A 23,910-nucleotide genomic window follows, 5' to 3' on the forward strand; every position below is an offset into this window, starting at 1 on the left:
TCAAAATCTTAACATTTGTCTTATTTCTAGTTAAAATGTCTTATTTTAGAAAAAAAAAAAAATCTCATTACACTTAAAACAAGACTCATCACTTGAAAAAAAAAATTCACCCGTTTCAAGTAGATTTTCACTTGAAATAAGTAGAAAAATCTGCCAGTGGAACAAGATGTTTTTGCTTGTAATAAGATAAATCTTGTCCCACTGGCAGATTTTCCTACTTATTTCAAGTGAAAATTTACTTGAAACAGGTGAAAATTGTCATAAGTTATTTTTCTCGTGTTATTTTTCTGGTGATGACTCTAAATGTTGAAATAGCAGTAAAACCACATTCATTGATGAAATGACATAAGGGATGGAAACTGCCATCCCCGGCAGTTTTACAGGGGTGATTTTGACTGTTTTTATTTCAGGGGGGATGCTATCCCCCCTCATCCCCCCTCAACTCGAGTACTGGACACAACCAGACTGCTGGAAGCACTTCAGCGTGCAATACTCGTTGCAATACCAAGAACGCTCATTTTCTAGGGATGCATTGCTGCAGAGCCAGCAACCCGAGTCTTCTGCAGTTTCCTCTGCGTTCTGAGCTGACAGCAAACCCATGGTGGTGTATGAGTGTGGGAAACCCTTGAGATCGAGGTCACTTGGTGAGGGCACATTTTCATACGTGCTTCCATCCAGCAGCTGCTGTTGAGAGACGCACGTACACGTGTCCTGGACGTCTGTACAGTCTACCAGGGCGTCGATGTGCAGAGTTTCTTCTGTTTTCATCATGTCAGCCGCATTGTCATGAGTAACAACCCAGCTCTGTAATGAAAGTTATGTTCAGAAACGTTTTAGATTAAGCAAATTCTAGATGTTTTACGTTAAAGATGAAACTTTCCTTGAAATCTCCCTGGCAGTGACTGTACAGGGTGTGAAAATACGGAGCTGGAGTTGGGATGAAGGTACTGTGCCTCCACCTGTGTATGTGACCAATATCAGCGTTAAGTTGACATTAAAAAATAGATACTAGCTAAGAAAAAAAAAAGGTTGTGCAATTGTGTCAAGGTTTTCAAAAAACTGAATTAGGGACGTACTTTTTCAGAGGAACGTAGCATAAAAGCAGGAGTGTGACCAGCACACACAAGGCCACGACCAGCACCCGCAGTTCAAACGTTAAGAGATTTGTTGGAAAGCCTGAACAAGTGGCACAGTAGAAAATACAGACACTGAAAGTTAAAGCTATTAAACAAAAACAGGGGCGTCAATTGGGTATGGCAAGGTATGGCAGCCGCCACACCTTGGCTTCAGGGGAAAATGTAAATGTTTGTTTTTTTAAATACATTTATGGAATTACTCTGTCTATTTGTATTGATTATTCTATTATTTAATACATATAAAATAACTACAAATGCAAATCAGAACAACATGATCGATTTCACAAGTTATTACACTGCAAAACCTCAAAATCTTAACAAGAATATTTGTCTTATTTCTAGTAAAATGTCTAATTTTTAGTAAAAAAAATCTCATTACATTTAAGACAAGGCTCAAAAACTCAAAAAACAACAATTTTCACCTGTTTCAGGTAGATTTTCACTTAAAATAAGTAGAACATTTTTTCTGCTTGTAATGAGAAGATAAATCTTGTCCCACTGGCAGATTTTTCTACTTATTTCAATTGAAAATTTACTTGAAACAGGTGAAAATGGTCAAATAAGTTATTTTTCTGGAGATGACTCTTGTTTTAAGTGTAATGAGACTAAAAATGAGACATTTTAACTAGAAATAAGACAAATATTCCTGCTAAGATTTTGAGTTTTTGCAGTGAGCGAGACTGCATTTGAAAAAGTTCCAATTTTCCTGACCACACAGATAAACTACATAAACTTCTGTGATGAGTATTTGCTGGACGTGTTGATTGATACTCTAGTTAAGTTCTGTGACTCGTAACCTTGCCATACCTTAGCTTCCACTGAATTGATGCCACTGAACAAAAATGTTTAGGAAAAGCATGATTAGGGGGAGCTGGGGCAAGGGCACCTTTTGCGTGTGGGTCAGTCCTCCAAAGAACCTCCGAGGACCAGTCACTCCACTGGCCCTTGTAGTGAGCCATGTTGGGGCTGGACCGCACTCTTGCAGCGTACTTGGCGTCTGGCAAACATTTATCATCATCCAAAGAGTAGCTGGTGCTGTCTGTGCTCACATCATGTGTTATACCCTCGATGAAATGAATAGAATAGGGTATAGTTAACTTTGCAATGATGAATTCTGCAATACACAGTCCCTGTCTGTGGAACTGAGAATGTACTTTATATATGAGAGAAATAAAGGTTTGGAAAACGGTGAGTAAAAGAATCAAATAACCTAAATACAGTTGTTATGGATGCACATGTGGACATAATTGTTGGTACTCTTTCATTATAGTGCAAGAAAAACAGGCAGTGGTCACTGGAATAAATCAAAACTGCGAAAAGTAATAATAAATAATTCACAGAAAATTGACCAATGAAAATCAGACATTGCTTTTGAACAGAATCATTAAAAAAAAACATAATTTAACTGGCCTGGACGAATTAGTTGGAACCCCTAGAAAAGACTGAACAACATTTGACCATAGCAACATGTTAAACTATCACAGGTGTCTTTAGTCTTGCAGTGAGTCAGTCAGCACATTAGAAGGGTGAATAGTGGCCACTCTCCTGTTTGGTATGAACCGCGCTGAACTTGGACCAGAGAGAGCAAAGGAGTGAGTGTCTTGAGGAAATCAGAAAGACAATTCTAGAGAAGCATATTAAAGGTGAAGGCTGTAAGTTCATCTCCAAACAGCATGATGCTCCTGTGACAACAGCTGCTCATTTCATCAAGAATTTTAGGGTACACTGTACTGCAACCGGCCTTTCTGGATGTGGCCCCAAGAGGAAAACTGATGACAAATTGAAGAGGCGGATGATACAAATAGTAACCAATGAGCCCAGAATAACTTCCAAAGGGATTCATGGTCAACTCCAAGGTCGAGGAACATCAGTGTCACATCACACCAATCGTCACCGTTTGAGTCAAAGTGGCTTTAATGGAAGATGACAAGGAGGACTCCCCTGTTGGACTCGAATCATAAAAACAGAAGGGAATTGATCAAAATGCGTCTGTGACAAGCCACAAAGCGAATTCTGCTTGGACAGATCAAACCAATCTTGTGCTTTTTAGCAAGTCACATCATCTCTTTGTTCATAGACTTAAAAATGAAAATATCACTGTACGGACTGTGAAACATGGAGGACGCTCAGTTCTGATTTAGCGCTGCTTTGCTGCATCTGGTACAAGTTGTCTTTAGTCAGGGTACAAAGAGACATCAAGACTATCGAAACATTCTGGAGACAAATGTTCTGCCCAGCGTGAAAAAGATTGGTCTCAGTCTTAGATCATATGTCTCAAAACACACAAAACGCACAGCTAAAAACACCCTGGTATGGCTAAGAACAAAACACTGGACTATTCTGAAGTGTCCCTCTGCATCCTGATCTAAATCTCATCAAAAATCTTCAGTGACATCCTCAAATTGTTAAATTCAAAATATAAAAATATAAAATATTAAGCTGAGGGTACCATCATTTTGTCAAGGCCAGTTTCCTGAGTTTGGTTTTTCAAATGATTCTGTTGAACCAGAATTGAAAAGCAATGTCAGATTTTTCATTAATCACTTTTCAGTAAATTATAATTATTCACCTGAGTTTCAAGTTATTTCTGTGACCATTGTGGGGTTTTCTTCCTTTAATGGTACCAACAAATGTGTCCACATGGTTGTTCATTTGCTTCTCACAGAGGAAGATGCATGGACCATTCTTTATATTTCCCCCCTGTTTATTAACCACCTCTCACCCCTTGTTTGTCCTCTGTTTTGTAGAACTTTAGCTGATATTGTAGATTTTTTGTCAAGTCGGTAATATCGCTGTATTCCTCGTAGGTGCTTTGCCAAGCGAAGTGGTGTTGACTTGAGTTGTGGCTAACTGTGAGGCAACATGGTGCGTTTGGTTTAACTGATGAGAGAATACATTCAATTACAAAATGGCATATTTTTATGATTTTCATAAACACACATCTGCCATGTGTCTCTAGTCATAAGAACAGGCTAAAATGATCCTGCTTACTGTTCGTCACAGGTGTATATTCATCATCCAGCAGCTCACAGGTTTTTGACCCATCATCTTTGTTGTGACAAAGTGAGATTGTATAGGCATCTGTATCCGTAAAAATATCTGGATAATCGTCATCATGAGGCATCGCGGATGATGTTTTATTGGAACAGGAGTACTCCCATGTAGCCTTTTTGAGCCTGCACTCAAACTCTGTTCTGTGAGGAGAAGAGAAGCAGCAATGAGATTGAATATCATCATCACATTAAGGGTAACCTGTAATTGGTAAATAAGAAATGCCTCACTTTTCAAATATGTCCTCGAATGTGAGCCAGTAGGAGTTGTTGCTTTGTGAAGCATTTTGTGGTGCTGAAATCTTCAGAGAGCAATTGACAGTGAATAGGTAATCATTTACACAGTGAAGATGATGGTCCACCCCTGGAAAACACACGAGAGAGAGAGAGTATGACATTTTACACACATGTCCTACAAGTGTTGCTGTTTGAAATGAATGATGTATTATAATCCATGCCAAAAATATATCTTTTAAATTTGGATTAAAAAAAAAAATGTCTGTCGCGGTGCTGGTGAGGTAGTATGTTTCAAAGTCTTGGAGCAGAATCTACAAAAGCAAAATCCCCCTACTGTTTGTATCTTGACCTTGGACCTTTTAAATGTGTTTTATTCATAGGCAAATGTATTTGGAATTCATAACAACAAAAAGGGACTTTGTGTTTGGCTATAACTACTCCATAAGGTAGCAAGTATGAAGAGAAGTCGATAGGGCCAAGAATGGAACCTTGTGGCACCCTGCAAGACAAAGCAACATGTGATGAGAAGTCATTGATCATTACAGAGAAACTTGTGTTGTCTAAGTAGGAGCTGAACCAATCAAATGCCAGATAGTTCCCCCAGCATGCAATCTAGGTTGCCGTGCCACGCCACGGCTGCGGTGCTCACTTAGCCTGCGGCCTGTGGGACCCCCTCACACCTTTGATGTTGTTCAATTGTTTCAGTATGTTGCTTTTCTTTGAGCTGAAGTGTTTTTTTGCAACTTCATACTGTATTTTTACACAGTGTGAAGATGTCTCCCACCCCCCTCTCTTCTTTCCCAGTGTCATCCTTTCTCAGCTAATGATAAGGGCAGCGCCTACCATGGCTGCACCCCCAGGCACCTGTCTACCCATGTCCTATGTTGTTGTTTTTTTTTATGTTCTCATGGATGGGCTGTATACAGGAATCGTATATCGTTGTGTCGGGACGCTGGCTCAAAGACAAATAAAGAATCTCATAATAATAATAATAATTAAAGCTGCAAGCAGCGATGAACAGGCCCTCGCGCGTGCAATTTTCACCAATAAAGGTCAAGGACTCAAAACTAAGTCTGATGACTCCACCCGCGACTCTCTATATCAAACCATTCAAAAGTTATGGCAGAAAATGGGAACTATCAAATATCGACCAATCAGAAGAAGGGGCGGGGCCACAGTAACACTTTTGACTGAGAAAAGTACCGTAATGCGCGTCGTCGCAGGATCGAGACGCACATTTTGATGTATAACACACCTGGGTGCACATTATGGTTCGGGCCGCATTAAAGGACGAAGAAATGGCATAAATTGCGCCAAAATTACACGATTGATTGAAAATGGCCGACTTCCTGTTCGGTTTCGGCCATGGCGCCAAGAGACTTTTCTTTAAGCTGCGACATGATACAGGTGTGTACCGATTTTCGTGCATGTATGTCGACCGTATCGTGGGGCTTGAGGCACGAAGTTTTCTAGGGGGCGCTGTTGAGCCATTAGGCCACGCCCATTAATGTAAACCATTAAATATGAAATTTTTCGCCCGGCCTGGCTTGCGTGCAAAATTTGGTGACTTTTGGGGCACGTTTAGGGGGGCAAAAAGGCCCTCATTTCGTTGGAAAAATAAAAATAACGAGAATAATTCCTACAGATACAATAGGGCCTTCGCACTGTCAGTGCTCGGGCCCTAATAATAGATTTATTTTGTTGGCGCCTTTCTGAGCACCCAAGGACACCTTACAGTAAAAACATAGAAAATATGAATATCTTATCTATCTTATCTAAAAAGTTCAAAAAGCATAATCATAGCAGGTTTTCTGGCATCTACAGATAAATCTATATATTATACAATACTCCAGTCATTTAGCAGACACTTTTATCCAAAGTGACTTACATCTGGGAGAACAACACCAGCAAGAAACCTCATAGGAGGGTCTAGCATGGATCAGTGTAAGTAACTCTTAAATATGTTCCCTTAATAAGGTAACCGCTCCTGTATGCTTTTATTTGTTTTACCGGATTTCATGTTACATGCTTTTATTTTGGTACTCTTCACCGGAAGTAACAATCGCGCATCTGAAAAGTAGGTCAATTGAACGCAGCGCTGAAGCAGAGCACGTGTGGTATGGAAAACGGAGTGTGTTCTGCTGTTAAAGGTTTATCTACTGTTTATTAAGCGCCTAGCTGGAATTGGGAACAAGGTAAAGTGTTTAAAAATGAACACAAAGCTGACAGTCATACAGGTTTTATTTGTTTGTAAGAGCTAATTGCATTTATTTATCTGTTTTATCTAGCTCTTACGGTGTTTTCCAAAGGTGTTTTCTGAAGGTGTTTCAAGGCTTTTCACGGTGTGTTCAAACCATAAGGATGACGGCTGAACATAAATAAAGTTCTTTTGAGAAACATCAGTACGCTTCACCATTGTCTGGCTGGGGTTCGCTACAGTAAGAGCTTGACCCTCATCGATCCTGATGACCTGCTGCCCATGACGAGTCCCGACGGAGGATCTCCACGGTGTGTCTGCTTATGCTGCTACTGCTGCGTCGCCACCTGCTGTCCACGCGGACCCATCAAGCAGCACATCTCCACGCGTTGGTGCCATATCTACGGTGATCCAGGCAGCAGTCACAAGGATTTGATGCAATGGTCAAGTACGGCTATACTCAGTGATATTGAAGCAGAACTGTGAGTATTAACCTACAATTATACAGACCACAGATGAGCAACGGATGAACAATTTCGTGGATTAAAAGAAAAGAAAAAAAAAAAAGAAAAAAAAAAAAGGAAATAAACATTTAATACTCACCTGCTCAACGACATCAAAAGGGAACTTTTGTTACAGTTACATGCTATAAACAGACTATTTATAGCTAAGGGACATTTTTTGCTTTTGGACTTTGCATTTAAAGTTCTTTGAAAATTGTGTTTACTGTTGTATTTGCACTTACAGTTACAGTTATTTAAGTGTCTCTATTTTTATGCATCTGTGCCAACTATTTGTACCCACATGCTATATGCTATACTTATGTGGTTCATTGAATGGTTTAACTATATCTGCTGAAAGGTTTTCTCCCAACTTAAAAGTTAAAAATATTTAGTTTATAATGGCAGAATCAGCTATTGATAAAGAGTTGGAGAAGCAGAGGGATGATGTCCAGCATGAAGTTCAAGAGCCACAAAATGAGCTCCCCATATCTGCAGATGCTGAGAGACTATGTTTGAAGGACACTGTTGAAATTACTGATGACCCACCAGAGGGTCTCCGTCGCTCTGAGCGTGCACGAAATCCTACTGAGAAGATGCGTGTGCACCAAGAGGAAGAGGCCAAGAAAAGGGAGAAAAGGCTGCTATCCATGTATGAGAAATGGAAGCTTCAAATACGCAAAGCGAGAGATCAGCTAAAGACATACATGCAAGAGAGTGAGCTCTGGCTTCTCATTGACGAACTTAAGAGAGGAAAAATAGACATGATGGACATATACTTTGAAATTCGAGATCTCACTACACCTTCAACTGACATAAGAAGACGAGTTGATACATGTGAATCAGTGACCACAGAAATCCTTAACATTGCCCACAGCAGAGCGATAGATGAAGAAGCTGAGTTTGATGGGAAACGGGAAGGACGCCGCCTTCATGAACTTCTCCGCCATAACTATGCAAAATCCATTTATGGATCCGCTGCTTCCATAACAAGTTACAGCAAGTCAGACCACTATTCTGTTGCATCTTCACTAGCGGCCAAACGAGCAGATGCAGCAGCTGAACTAGCAGCGAAGGAAGTGAATTATAAGATGCTGCAAGAGGAAGAAAGACAAAAGGAATCAATACGAGAGTTAGAGGAACAACAACGGAAGGCTTTAGAGGCACAAAAGCGTGAGTTGGAGCGATTGCAGGCAGAGAAAGAAGTGCGGGCAGCCCAGGCCAAGCTGAAGATATATGATAAGGAGGCGGAACGTGACGCTGCTTACTACACTAACGATGAAAGGAACAAGGAAGTAAAGAACGTGCCTGTAACTGCAGTCCCCCCACCCCATGTTTCTGTACCCTCTCATACAGACCTTTCCTCTCTCACTCAGGTCTTTCAAGACAGCATAGCTTTAAATAGGCTGCCTGTTCCCGAGCCATTCGTCTTCGGCGGTGATCCAATACGGTTCATTGAATGGAAAGCAGCGTTTACCTCGCTCATCGACCAAAGGGCAATCACTCCAGCTGAAAAACTCTACTACCTCAAGAAATATGTTGGTGGTCCAGCACGCCAGGCTCTAGATGGCACCTTCTACAGAAGTGACAATGAAGCCTACCAAGATGCGTGGGACAAATTGAACCGCCGCTTTGGCCAGCCATTCGCCATTCAGAGAGCATTTAGAGAAAGGCTCTCTAATTGGCCAAGGATTCAAAATAAGGATGCTCAGGGGCTCAGAAACTTCTCAGACTTTCTGAATGCCTGTCAAGATGCCATGCCTCATGTCAAGGGCCTTGACATATTAAATGACTGCGAGGAGAACCAGAAGCTCGTTCATAAACTACCAGACTGGGTGACTTCACGCTGGAACCGTCAAGTCACACGAAACCTGAACGAGAGGCAAGAATTCCCCAGCTTCAAGGACTTTGCTAGCTTCGTGTCAACTGAAGCTGAGATTGCCTGCAATCCCATTACGTCTCTTCATGCTCTTCATTCTTCAGACTCGAGCACTGAAAAGAGAAATCTCAGAGATGTGAAGAGAAACAAGGCCAGTGTTCTTACCACTCAAACAGTTGCAAATAATGATAACCAAAGGTCAGACCAGAGAAAAGCTAAGACTCCATGTATTCTTTGTCAAGATACTAGACACCAGCTTCATGCATGTTCCAAGTTCACAGAGATGTCATTGATTGAGCGACGGAACTACGTTAAGGAGAAGAAACTCTGCTATGGATGCCTAAAACCTGGCCACAGCGCAAAAGACTGTCGCCACCGTCACTTCTGTGACACCTGCAAGGGAAAGCATCCAACAGCCCTTCATGACCCCACCTATGTAAGAGGAAGGTCTTCACCAGAAACCGGGGCAAATCAAGGTCCTGCTGCAACTTCCCTCAGTGTAGCAGGAGAAGGCTCATCCAACACATCGATGGTGATACCAGTGTGGGTGTCATCCAAAAATAACCCAGCCGCTGAAAAACTTGTTTATGCTCTTATCGACACCCAGAGTGACACTACATTCATTGACCAAGAAGTGAGTGACAGTCTTGAAGCCGACAAACATCCAGTGAAGCTGAAGTTGACCACCATGAGTGGAAAAGACACCATTATCGAAAGTGAGAGTGTTTCTGGCCTTCGAGTAAGGGGATACAGTTCTGCCATTCAAGTCAATCTTCCGGTGGCCTACACAAAGGACTGTATACCGATGAACCGCGCTCACATTCCTACTTGTGAGACGGCTAAACAATGGAGTCATCTCACAGAAATAGTTGAAGAAATTCAACCGCTGAAGGACTGTGAAGTTGGGCTTCTCATTGGCTACAACTGCTCTAGAGCCATGGCTCCAAGACAAGTCATTCTAGGAGGAGACGAAGAACCCTATGCTATACGGACAGACCTAGGATGGAGCATTGTGGGGCGCTCTTCACAAGGCCATGGCTCACTGAACACAAGTTATCTGTGTCATAGAATCACAGTTAAAGAGCTGCCTCCAGCAACTCCCGCTGATGTGATCCGTATACTGGAGTCTGACTTCAAGGATGGAAGTGAAGATGGTAAAACGGTTTCACAAGATGACATCACCTTTCTCAACAAGCTAGATGAGAGCATACGGAAAAACATACATGGCCATTACGAAATGCCTCTGCCCTTCAAAACCAGACCATACTTGCCTGACAACAGAGACTCAGCCATGATACGCCTCAACCACCTTAAAAGGAAACTGCAACGGGATGAAAAATATAAGGAGCAGTACGTCAGGTTCATGGAAGAGGTCATCGAAAGGGGAGATGCAGAGCAGATCGAAAATGGTGGGAGCAACGGAGAAAGATGGTACATTCCCCATCATGGTGTTCGCCATGCAAAGAAGCCTGATAAACTTCGTGTAGTGTTCGACTGCTCAGCCAGATACAAAGGTACCAGCTTAAATGACCATCTTCTCTCCGGGCCTGACATGTTGAACAACTTAAGTGGAGTTCTCATCCGCTTTCGTCAACACCCTATTGCACTGATGTGTGACATTGAGAAAATGTTCCATCAATTTCATGTTGATGAAGCTGATCGGAATTACCTGCGCTTTCTGTGGTGGAGGCAAGGAGACTTGAACTCAAAGCCAAGTGAGTTCCGTATGAAGGTACATTTGTTCGGCGCAGCGTCCTCTCCTGGATGTGCTAATTTCGGGCTGAAGCATCTAGCTAAGGAGAATGCCAACATCTACTCCCAAGGCTCACGATTTATCATGAGGGATTTCTACGTAGATGACGGCCTCACAAGTGTAGAAAACATTGAAGATGCTATTCAGCTTGCCAGAGAGGCGCGTAAACTTTGCGCCACCGGTGGTCTTAGACTCCACAAGTTCGTGTCGAATAACAGAGATGTCCTAGAGAGTATACCCCTCTCTGAACGGGCAACCAATGTGACAGATATGGACCTCATGTTCGATGATCTTCCACTCGAGAGAGCTCTCGGGATTCAATGGGATGTAGAGTCCGATCACTTCAGGCTTAACGTCAACCTCAAAGAGCAGCCTGCAACACGCCGTGGCATTCTGTCTACAGTGGCCTCTCTGTATGATCCGCTCGGTTTTGTGGCGCCAGTTCTGCTCAAAGGGAAGATCATCCTTCAGGAGATGTGTAGGCGTGGCACGGGCTGGGATGATCCTCTCCCCGACGAGCTTCGTCCAAAATGGGAACAGTGGAGAAATGATCTGTCTCACCTGGATAATGTTACCATACCCCGCACTTATTCACCTGCTGGATTTGGAAGGGTTTCAAAGGCAGAGCTTCATCATTTCTCTGATGCCAGCACAAAGGGTTACGGTCAGTGTTCATACCTCAGACTGAAAAATGAAGATGGAGATGTTCACTGCACCCTAGTCGTTGGTAAATCACGAGTCTCACCAACAAAACTAACAACCATTCCACGATTGGAATTGACGGCGGCAGTTGTTTCAGTGAAGATTAGCCACATGCTCAAGGAGGAATTGGGATCTGCTGACACTGAAGAGTTCTTCTGGACCGACTCAAAGGTGGTCTTGGGATATATAAAAAATGAAACACGGCGATTCCACACCTTTTGTAGCTAACCGCATTCAGAAGATTCAGCTCATGTCAGCCCCTCAACAATGGAGATATGTTCCAACAAGTGACAATCCTGCTGACCACGCTTCTCGGGGCTTGACTACCAGTGAGCTTCTATCATCTACCTGGTTCACTGGTCCCAAGTTCCTATGGAACAAGGAAATGAAGCTACCAGCAGAGGAAATTCCGGACTTAACAATCGGAGATCCCGAGGTCAGAAGTGCTCTAGCACTCACCACAGGAACTACTGAACGAGTAAGCCTGGTTGATCGCTTGTCCAAGTTCTCATCTTGGTCCCTGGCTACTAGAGCTGTTGCACGGATTTTAAGGCGCATCAGCAAAAACAGGTCAAACAGTCTCACAACTGTAACAGAACGAGAATATGCAGAACATCGCATAATCAAGGATCTGCAGGGAAATATTTATCAAGAAGAGTTGAAGCTGTTAAGGAAAGGGATCCCCCTACCATCTCATAATCCGTTATACTCTCTCGATGCATTCCTTGAACAAGATGGTGTCCTCAGGGTGGGAGGAAGACTGAGCAACTCCTCTCTTCCCAGCTCCATCAAGCACCCTGCGATCATCCCCAAAGACCATCACATCACAAAGATCTTGATTGCTCACCATCACGAAAGGATGAAACATCAAGGGAAAGGCCTCACCATTAATGACATCAGGTCTAATGGCTACTGGATTCCAGGAATTAACCGGGCAGTAGCATCCTACATTCGTCACTGCGTCACTTGTAGACGACATCGGAAACCAACTGAAGAGCAAAGGATGGCTGATTTACCCCCCGAACGTGTGGAACCATCACCCCCCTTTACCTTCTGCGGGATGGACTGTTTCGGTCCCTTTGCTACCAAGCAAGGACGAAAGGAGAGCAAGAGGTACGGTCTTCTCTTCACTTGCCTCAGCTCCCGGGCCATCCATATTGAGATGCTTGACAGCATGTCAACGGACTCCCTCATTAATGGCCTGAGATGTTTTATTGCCATACGTGGCGCTGTTCGTCAGATTAAGTCTGACCAAGGAAGCAACTTTGTCGGAGCCAAAAATGAACTCAAAGAAGCTCTCAAAGAAGTTAGTGCAGACCGGCTGGCTGCATTTCTTGCCGAAAAACAATGTGACTTTGTTATGAACGCGCCCTATTCAAGTCACGTTGGAGGGGTGTGGGAGAGACAGATCAGGACCGTGAGAAGCGTCCTAAGGTCCACGCTTGCTCTTTCCCCTGGCAGACTAAATGATGCTTCGCTAAGGGCTTTCCTCTATGAAGCTATGGCAATCGTCAACAGTCGCCCTCTGACTGTTAACAACCTCAGTGACCCCCATAGTCTCGAGCCACTCACACCTAATCATCTCCTGACTATGAAATCTGCCAAGGCCTTACCCCCCCCAGGAGACTTCGTCAGGGAGGACATGTATGGCAGGAAAAGGTGGCGACATGTTCAGTACTTAGCAGAACAGTTTTGGAGTCGATGGCGAAAGGAATACCTTTCCAACATTGCTCTAAGACAAAGGTGGCACATCCCAAGAAGAAATATGCAAGTTGGAGATATTGTACTCATGAAAGGAGATGATGTGCACAGGAATGAGTGGAGATTAGGGAGAGTTTCAGGAACCACTACTGATAAAGACGGACTCGTAAGGAAGGTGAAGATTTGCCTTGGTGACAGGAAGCTTGGCAAAAAAGGGGAGCGTCTCCACAAGATGTCTGAAGTTGAGCGCCCAGTCCAGAAACTTGTCCTGCTGCTAGAGACAGGCTAAATCTGCCCCCCTTGTGGTTCATAATACCTCCACTCTCATAGCATCCTATTTAAATGCAATGGATAAAGGTTTAAAGGTTTTCTATCTGTTAGAAGCTATGTGCTCCCATGTGAGGAGGTTCATTTTCATTTGAGAAATCATTCGTGCTTAATGCAAACTGTATACTGTTCCATTATTCACTCATGATTGGTGGGAGTGTAAGTAACTCTTAAATATGTTCCCTTAATAAGGTAACCGCTCCTGTATGCTTTTATTTGTTTTACCGGATTTCATGTTACATGCTTTTATTTTGGTACTCTTCACCGGAAGTAACAATCGCGCATCTGAAAAGTAGGTCAATTGAACGCAGCGCTGAAGCAGAGCACGTGTGGTATGGAAAACGGAGTGTGTTCTGCTGTTAAAGGTTTATCTACTGTTTATTAAGCGCCTAGCTGGAATTGGGAACAAGGTAAAGTGTTTAAAAATGAACACAAAGCTGACAGTCATACAGGTTTTATTTGTTTGTAAGAGCTAATTGCATTTATTTATCTGTTTTATCTAGCTCTTACGGTGTTTTCCAAAGGTGTTTTCTGAAGGTGTTTCAAGGCTTTTCACGGTGTGTTCAAACCATAAGGATGACGGCTGAACATAAATAAAGTTCTTTTGAGAAACATCAGTACGCTTCACCATTGTCTGGCTGGGGTTCGCTACAATCAGTGCTGGTCAGACTCCTGAGAGTCCAGTTGGACACAGGTGCTGCAATGCTAGTGCTAGATTGTTTTTATTTTTTGTTCCCTTCCCTCCCAACACAACAGTCCCTTTACAGCAAAACTAGGTCTTAAACGTCACCATCATAATATCATCTTGGCATAAGTGTCTGCAGCTTTCTCAATGAGTCACGCAAAGAGCTGGACAAATCTAACTCATTCTGATGAGCAGAGAAGTTAACTGGATGCAGAAGTGTCCCCGAAAGAGTTGAGTCTTTAGCTTGCTCTCAAAAGTAGGTACGGACCCTGTAGATCGGACTGAGTTTGGTAGGGCGTTCCACCATCGGGGAACAATGGAGGAGAAGAGACTAGCTACTGATTTCACGCCACGTTGTGGTGGAAGCTCCTGGCGTCTTTCACTGGCTGAGCGGAGCTGTGGAAAGGGAGTGTAGCTCTGGATGAAGGAGTGAAGGGTAATTGTTTGGTAAGCCAGAAGCAGAGCTCTGAACTTGATGCTGCAACTGGAAGCCAGTTTCTTCATGAAATTCAACACAAGAGTTAATTTCTTAACAATGTTACTTTGTCAATAGAATAATAGAATAACTCCTTGCTAGTCCCTGGCTTTTAACTCACTTCGGCTCAACAGTTTTATTGTATTTTAATTTGTGGCGGCTTGACCCACACTTTTAAATTACACTTTATCTTTTTATTCATTTATAGCCTTTTTATTCGGAAATGTTTTATTGATTGTATCTAATAATTCTTTCTTTTAGGTTGACTATTTTTACACCAGTCCAGGGACAGCGGATGCAAAATAGCCTTTTTGGCTAATTCCGGCACATTTTATATTTGTTTAAATATGTTATTAATGTGCATTGTCCCTGTTATCTAAACCTTTAAATAAATAAATATTCTTTGGTTATCAACACCGTTTTGAGATGTTGACTTTTATTGTTCCAAATTGTAATTTGTTTTCTGTTTTTATGTTATTTTTTATTGTTTTAATTGTTTTAATTCTCTTGGTGCTCAGCACCTTGACCAACTCTAATCTTAAAGTGCTTTATAAATAAAACTGAGTTGAGTTGAGAAGGATTTGTGAGAGAAGAGTTCAAATAATGGACATTTTTTATTAGATAATCATTATAAAAACTATAGTGCTACAAACTGTATAATACTGCATATACAAACACAGCCATTCCTAATAAATACTGATATCCCTGCAAAAAGGCAGGGACATCAGTGTTTTCAAAGGCTTAAAAATATGAAAAGAAACTAAACCCCCTTTTATGGGTTTAAGTTGTGTTTAAAGAACAAAACAAAAAAAAAAAGATATTTGGTAACCATCATCAACACTGCTAGACACTACTTTTACTACTACTAAAAAAACATAGATTTTTAAAAACCCCAAACTCTTCAGTTGTGTTTCTAAAAAGATATGACATTTATATATTACAGATATCAGGTGGAATTTTGTCCAAAATATCGGCAAAAATATCCACACAGGCAGCTATTTATTCTTTTACTTTACTAGCATAATTACTGTAAGAATATGGATACATGAAGTAATCAAACCTGTGACTGGCGCTCCTTGCAACCACACGATTTTTGTTGTCTGGAGCAGAAACACAAACAGCAGAACCCTCATCTGAACTGGGTGAAAAGGATCCATCCTTCCGAACCACCAAGACACCACCTCAGATTTAGTCAGACTGCCCTGAAACCTGCGCACCAAAGTCTTAAATGCAGACTGAGAGAGGGCGGTACCTCAGTAGTTTCTCATGTCAGGGATACGTTGTGTTGACCTTATCAAAGTTTCACATCATCCTGAACATCATCTTGGGGTATATGTATTATATATTATTTAGCACATTTGATATGTGTGAAAATATGATTATGCTCAATTTTCTTTTTTTGTAGTCTGTATTGAATTACAGTTCAATAAGATGTTGCAGCAACTTTAATTATTAAAGTTTCTTCAAAGAGACATTATAGATGGCTGTGGGCAGGAAGGATCTGGTGCAGCAGTCTGAGTTGCAGCAAATCTGAAGAAGAATCTGTCTGATGACACTATGTGATTTGAAGATTTGAAATGGTACAATTTGTATTTATAATCCTGCAGGTTGTGAACAAACCATAACAACCTAGCTGCAGTGTTTTTGCTTGCTTTTTTTTGGAGTGAAGTGGATTCCTCGTGTCCTGGATTTTCTTCGGGTGGTCAGACAGTACCGTACCTTCAGTTTGGAGATCAGCTTGAATGTCTTTGCCTTTGGCTCGTACTAGCTCTACAAAATATATGTGAAATTCGGTATTTATGAATATAAATATCCTTATAGAATAAACAATAAATCCTTTTTTTTGTATTTTTATTGGATCGTTATACTAAAGGTACACAGATGCAGTGTATAGTTTGAGAAGAAATTGGGGTATCAACAAATGTGTCCACATTGATAATGTGTTAATTATTGTGCAACTTACAAGAGTGTTGTGCAACTTCTCATGCAACATCATTCAACTGACAGTAATCAGTTGAATGATGGTTGGGTGTAGCTGTGATTCTGTGTAAGATAAGCGATTACAGGGAGGCACACAGCTTCTTTAAAGACTTGTGATGTTGTCGATTTAGAGTTTATCAACCTGAACCCCTGCAGCATGCATTCCAATGCATTGTGCATGAGGTAATTTTATTTAAGATTTGAGTCCACCTTTATTTAATCATTTTAATTTGATGAGCATAAACAACTAACCTACTGTACATTAAATGCATGCCAGAATGTTTCCCAGATGCAAGAATTCGATCATGTGCGACCCTCATCACCTCATTACTGGAGAAGTTTTCTGCAGCTATAAAGAATTAAAGAAGATCCTCAAAGCTCACTTTTTCATATCACATTTTTAGACTTTACGGAAGCTATAGCGGAAGCATGTAAACACAGCATGTTATCTCTCAGAGTCACGTATGATCAAAGGCATTTCAGCTTGACTTGGGTTTTGCTATCAAAACTATCTTTCAGCGTCTGATGTCTCCACAGACCACGACCCAGCTTTATTTCCATTTGTTGAAACTTTTAGAACCTCAGTCAAACTCTGTGACACTTAACTACAAAAACATGATTGTAATCAACACTCATGTTCTGAACATAAACATATCTAAGTCTTTACATTGCACATGGCCAGAAATCTGCAACTTACTGCTGCTTTTCTGCATCTGATAGTAGGAGCACTTTTTTCAGATTTTGGTACACTGATAAACATTTTCCTTTAGAGTGAGAAATACTCTCACGTGATAGTGCTTGATGGCCCGAAACATCATGCAATCAGACTGATAAATATGTTAGGGGATGTTTTAATATCATTTTTCAGGGAAAGCATTTTGCCAGATTAGATATTTTTTATTCAAACATATATCAAGTTTACATAGAATAACAAGCAAACCTGAGCTTTTTGTCCAGTCTAAAAATTACCAGTCATATACCTCCAGACATTGCTTTTTTTATTTTATTGGTACTGTTAAATGTCTCGTTATTTGCAGGTATCTTTTGGAAATAAGACTTTGTTGTGCAATGAGAGTAACCTGTATAAATAAATAATAAAAAACATTTAATGTAATAATGTACAAATCCTTTACACATCTGGAAATATTTAAATGATACTTAAATTACTTTACTTCCACTTCGATATAAAAATATGTGGCAAAATATTACAAGACCTAAAAAACAAGACTCTTAAATCTGTGGCATTTATATATATATATATATATATATATATATATATATATATATATATATATATATATATATATATATATATATATATATATATATATATATATATATATATATATATATATATATATAGTGAAAGCCTGTCTGAAATTATGGGTATAGTTTTCATTTAAACAGTAAATACTGTAAATATCGAGATCAGTGAAGCACTTGTGGCACACCAGCACGGCTCACTCACAGGCCAGTTTGCCATCAAAGGATGAGAGACTGATGGCAAAGGCTTGCAGGGCACACATGGGGAAACTGTAATCCATGGAGAAGACGTCTTCAGCAACACGGCCAAACTGCATCACAATGTAATCATCTGCAACAGACATCAAGGGTCCAGTGAAGGTGTTGAAGTGATCAAAACAGACAGCTTTCTAATAAAATAAGACAAGGAGCCATTTTACCGTTGTCAGGGTGGATGATCTGGAAGTTTTTCACAGATGCCTGGGTTACACGTCCATGGAAGTTCAACACATACGACTGAGTCTGTTCATTCCAGCTTGGAGATTTATTCACCAGAGTAACTAGTTTGTCTGTGTCACTGTTTGAATGGCGGACCAGCAGAGTTTCAGGGTCCTGGAAAGATCAAAAGATGCCAGTTCATCTAAATTATTTTACTCTTAACCAACATCAGCACAAGCTTTAAAAAATTGGATTTTTCAGACATACATTTTTTGGACGAATAGAAACTCTTTCATCATTTTCTAGCATGCCAGGGATGACCACTGTCATTTTCCTTGGACCCTTGAAACCGAGCACGTTTGTCTCCTGGAACAGGATGAAAGAATGTGTTAAAGGATTTATTTCCTGTATTTCCTGTGTGTAAAGTAGGTTGTATGTGGGGGACTCACATAGCATATGGCTGCCAGTTCTTGTCTCACTGATTCACATTCTTTGATGAAAGGTTTCTTGTCTGGGTTTTCACCACCATCATAAACCGTGAACTTGGTTCCCAGAACATTGGACCTGAAACATAACGCTTCTATTAGATGCATAGTCTGAAATAATATAATGTTTGTAATAAAACAGTAAGAGCAGGACAGACCTAGCGTTTAACTAATGGAAATGTTGCATAAAGTAGAAATAAATCAATTGAAAAGAAGGGCCATTGTTCTGGTAGATCATTTTCTTAAAATCCAGATTAGTAGCCCCCTCCTGGCCATTTGAAGGAATGCAAACTGAAGGCACATTGACTTCACTTTTCAGACCTGGGGTGGTCAATCTCCATCTCTTACACACACACATATATATATGAATGATTATGTTGAATGAGCGCTGAACATAATATACACACTATACCAGCTTAACGTCAGCATTTGGGCGTTTTCCCTGAGAGTGTGCTATGCTGAACTCTCGCTAGGATTTAGCTAGAAGCAGAAGTTTTTTCTATGTTTTTTTTTTTCTCTTCATATTTGCTTGAAGGGGGATCATTACTTCATTGTATCCTTATAGCTGTGCTGTAACTGCCCCTTTCAGGGCTGTTGCCATGGCTGTAGACTTCATGCCTTGTTTTATACAACATACAGAGTTAATCAGTTTTTTAAAAGGTTTAAACATTGTGTACAATGTTAAAACTTTTGGTAAATGTATTTAGTTTAGAGGAGTACATAAACAGCCGTCATCTGTTTTTCTGTTATCTGCTAGTTATATATATGATGCTACAACACATTTTTTTTTTTTTTAATTAACCAGGGACAACACTGGAAAACAATGTAAAAGTAATGCCTGGTATAACTGCTTACAAAAGCTTAGGCTAGTTGCAAAATGCGAGTAACATTTTGAGGCATACAAAGAGCATTCCAAAGAGGCTACGTTTTACAGAAATCAACATAATCACTCTGTGAAAGATTGCATGCGCAGATAACTCCACAATTTAAGAATCATGTTTAATGACAGAAAATTACAAAGATTTGGGAATTTCTACTACAGAGCAACTTCAAGCAGAGCTGCATTAAACAGACATAACTCTGCAGTAGGAATCATTCACAAACTAAGGAGAAGTGGGTATGTTTCCTGTCTGCTGATGAAACTGATTTTAATTTATTTAATCTCTTCAATGAAAAGCTTTATCATCAGGACACATTTTAAAATCCAGTACCTGTGATGGAGGTGCATTATGTGTATGACATGGATATCTTGTAAATCTGCAAGCTGACATATGTCATCCAGATGATGCTATTTGGAAGGCAAACCTGCCTTATTTCAGCCACATCCTGCTCACATATTAGAGACATGACTCCAGTAATTGAGTCCAGCTGCTTAACTTTTCATACAATGAAGAAAAGAGTATTATGAAACAAAAAATACGACAAGAATTGTAAAATATTTTGACATTAAAACTACAGCAATTGATCACCTCAGTGTTTAAATTCTTGGAGTGAAGAGGTGATAGTGTACAGAGGAGAACATGACCCTGTCCCATTTTTGAAAAAGGTTGCAGACATCAAACTAAAGATTATTGTCGATTTTCAGCAAACAAACTTCTGAGTTTCAACATGTGAGATCTGGTCATTATAATGTTTTCATTCTCACATAGTTAAAAATAGTTGTTTAAACCCCCCCTCCCCCAAAAAACTGCATTATTTCTTAGAATGACTGATGAGCCAATCTTCTCTGAGTTTTAATAAAAGAAAATAATAGGTTTTGATTATAAAACCACATAACAACAAGTGGTAACTGTAAGGTTGAACGCCGTAAGACCTCCTTTGGGCAGTCAGCGTTCTCTATAAAGGGCTCTCAAATGTGGAACACACTGCCAACTGAGATAAAAACAATTCAAGATTTTAAGGTTTTTACTAAAAATGTCAAAGAGTGGTTGAAGCAAAATCAGAAATGTACGCATTTTTAATCACCTGTAACCGCTAATAGGGTGCTCTCTTGCAAGCTGAGAATTGTAAATAGGATATAGCTTTGCATGTTGAAAATTGAATGTATTTTTGTATTCTTTTTCTCCTTTCTTTCATTTTCTTTTACTAAAATCCTAACTAGGGACAGGAGATGGAAACTAGCAATAGCTATAATCTCTGTATGCAGAACATCAGTCACATTGGCTTGTTTGTTACTGTATAATACAAATAAATAAAGTTGTACCTCAGTTTTCCGATGTAGGAGGTTGTATCTCTGGATAAGTTTGTTGGGTCAATAGAGATGAGATAATTGGACGTTTTACACTTCTTCCTTTTCCTGCCCGCCATCAGAAACACCTTAGTGGTGACATGACAAATGCATTAGTTGTCGGAGAGACTTGGGAATGTATTTAAATTAAATCCAGTGTGCACAAAGATTTGGTTGAAATTTTTCAAGAGTACCAACCCTCTTCCCATCCTCCTTCTCCATGTGGAGATAGTAAGTTGGGTAAAGGCCCTTCTCCATGCCTCTCCGGTCCCTGGTGACTCTGCACTGGATTGTCACATCTCTGGGAGCAGGACGCAAAGCAAACTTCTCCAGATCTTCCACGGAAATTGGAGAGGATGACTGAGAAAGAATGACAACGTTACGTTACCGGGATACTATGACTTAAATCGTGTGTGGTTTTTATTTTTGTACTTTATTTTTTCACATGTAACATCTCACTCTTTCATTCTGTTCACTGCCTGAGGATGAAGTCTCCCTGTAGTTGGAGTTGAGTGATGCTAGACTTGGCGTCGTTTTCTCTGGATTATTTTTTTCCTTTTTCTGTTTTTCTTGGACCTCCTCCTCTTTGCTGTCATCACTTATTTGACACCTGGCTGTGTACATAAACACACAAACATCCTGAACAGAGACTTTACATGAATACTAATCAAACAGTGCAGTTGGGTCAGACTCTTACTCACATGTGTCTAGTACTTTTTTCTTCACAGGTGATGGAGGAACAGACCCCTGAGGCCCTTTCTCCTCCTTGTTGTCACTTTCATCCTTTTTTTTCTTTGGACTTGCCTCCTCCACCACTGCTTCTATCTCAGGGGTCGAACCCTCTTGTATATGTTTCTCTGCAAGACAGCAAATTCTTTAATCATGTAAGAGCTGAGTAGCATGATGATAGAGGCAAATTCATAAATCATGAGAGTAATAATGGCTGAAGCATGGTACTTTTATGCTCTTGTTTGGTTGTCTTGTCTGCTGATTCCTTCACTTTGTCTTTCTTTTTTGTCTTTTTCTCCTTTTTTTCCTTGTCTTCAGTCTTCTCTTGCTCCTTATCGTCTGTCGGTTCCAACTCTGAAATAGCAGTTCATTGCTGGTTAATAGTTTATCAAAGAATATTGTTTTTTTTCCAACCTGATTTGACCGGCAAAAAGTTATTGTAAGCAAACAAATCTTACGTTTGGCTTTCTCTTTTTTCAGATCTTTTTTCTTTATCTTTTTTTCCTCCACCGGGGCCTTATTCTCCTCATCACATTTCCCCTCAGGCTCTTTGTCAACTTCCAAGTTCATTGTTTTGGGATAACATGGCTTCTCGGACGGAATTGTATGAAATGGCATGCTTTCCGTCACGTCGTCCTCACCCAGTGTAATTTCATCCAGGGGGTTGTCATGAGCATGCTCGACTTGATCTTCAAGAAATAAATGAATAAAGGAAAAAAAAATCTATATGTGAGTATTGGACTTAAAAAAATTCATATTGGCAAATTATTTTCCATCGAAAGAAAGTCTTCAGTATTCCTACAACAACAAAATAAACCATTGTATACTAACCGGTCAAAGAGGTGTTGCTCAGGGATTGGCTGATCAACAGAGGCGTCTCATCAGAGCTGATGGCTTTGTGTTTTCGATTCTTTTGGCGAGCGTCTCGATTGGAGGTCACCATTTGAGTATCACTTCTCTTCTTCTGTTGCTTTTTCATCAGAAGAGTGCGCTATAGAACAATTGTGAATCACATTTCATTCAAACTTTGTCTTCACACAATGGTAAGATACCAATGTGTTTTCCTTCTTCCCATTCGGAAACACAACATTTTATTGCATTTGAAGATTATGCTTTTATTTCTTGCAAGAGATGACAACTAAATACAGATGAAATCATGAGCCAAATATTTGGTTGCAATCAGAACATTGAACAGAAAGAAATGGCAAACACATTTCCAATGTTATATCTTAAATTGTAATATTGGAAATGCGCAGAATTTAAAATCCAGGGGGCTTTGTATTATTACTGATAATAACTAAAGCATTACCCAAGTGACATTAATTTAGGATTAACAGGCACCCAAAAATACTATTGGCATTCGTATTTCTGCTATATATTCTCTGCTGACCTTTCTTTTGTCCTGTGTTAATTTTTTAATGGATATAGTCAGTTGTCAAAAAACCTAAACAGAAGCTCCAGTCAGCAGGGGGCACAGACAAAAGTAGCTAAGAGCCATGACCTACTAAAGCTTTGTCTTTGCAAGATAAAAAAACTAAGTAGTCAACTTAAAAGTAACATCTTATTGTAAGTTATGTAAAGTGCAACATAATCATTAGCAATTCAGCCTTATATAGAAATAAAATATACAAATGATCATGTCTTTACCTGGTTGTCCAGCTTTTGTTGTCGAATATCAGGGTCCTCCATGTCTGAGGAAAGATACAACTAATTAGAAAGTAGTCCGTATATATATTAAAATATCTGAAATAAAGAAGTGAACTCCTCCGTCAAGTATCACTGTTAAAACATTTATAAATGTTGACTGTGTCCCAAAGAAAAATGCCTTAGGACAGTTAAGGGAGGAAGAAGGTGTTTGGTTGTGCCACGCAGCTCCATCTGCCAGTCTGTCCACCTGCATGCACCAGAAGGCAAAGTGGATTACAAGGGGATAATGCTCTTAAACTACACTGTACAGCTCTGGCAGTGTGGACAGGGAGGATCTTGAGCAAGTCAAGCCTTTCACGACTGCTTTGTGGATGTACCAAGGCCTTCTGTTACAACTGAAACGTGGGAGATGTAAAGCAGGAAGCTGCTATTAACAATCTTTTACTGCCAACAATCTCCATCACTTACCCCGACGTAAACCACCAAATACGGAAGCCGTTGTTTTGCTGCCAGCAAAAAT

At 40.4% G+C, this 23,910-nt stretch overlaps 2 protein-coding genes across 2 annotated transcripts; both read right to left on the reverse strand.

Annotated features, from left to right (window-relative positions):
• Positions 1–260: 260 nt before the first annotated feature.
• On the reverse strand, positions 261–15,831 carry LOC133419205 (interleukin-21 receptor). The gene is made up of 8 exons (XM_061708236.1): positions 15,703–15,831; positions 4,418–4,550; positions 4,128–4,330; positions 3,859–4,016; positions 2,023–2,200; positions 1,077–1,176; positions 881–959; positions 261–804 (listed from the first exon to the last, which is right to left on the reverse strand). Exons 1-8 carry the CDS (start codon positions 15,797–15,799, stop codon positions 439–441), a joined length of 1,314 nt encoding a protein of 437 aa, XP_061564220.1. The 5' UTR covers positions 15,800–15,831; the 3' UTR covers positions 261–438.
• A 2,165-nt stretch (positions 15,832–17,996) lies between these two features.
• si:dkey-220f10.4 (tubby protein homolog) lies at positions 17,997–23,636 on the reverse strand. Its single transcript, XM_061708050.1, has 12 exons — positions 23,391–23,636; positions 22,575–22,734; positions 22,202–22,432; positions 21,972–22,097; positions 21,716–21,871; positions 21,474–21,628; positions 21,213–21,374; positions 20,991–21,103; positions 18,752–18,866; positions 18,570–18,668; positions 18,305–18,476; positions 17,997–18,216 (listed from the first exon to the last, which is right to left on the reverse strand). The coding sequence occupies exons 1-12, from the start codon at positions 23,430–23,432 to the stop codon at positions 18,083–18,085; spliced, it is 1,665 nt and encodes a 554-aa protein (XP_061564034.1). The 5' UTR covers positions 23,433–23,636; the 3' UTR covers positions 17,997–18,082.
• Positions 23,637–23,910: the final 274 nt, after the last annotated feature.

Source organism: Cololabis saira, chromosome 19, assembly GCF_033807715.1.
Source record: "Cololabis saira isolate AMF1-May2022 chromosome 19, fColSai1.1, whole genome shotgun sequence".
Classification (NCBI taxonomy): Eukaryota; Metazoa; Chordata; class Actinopteri; order Beloniformes; family Belonidae; genus Cololabis; species Cololabis saira.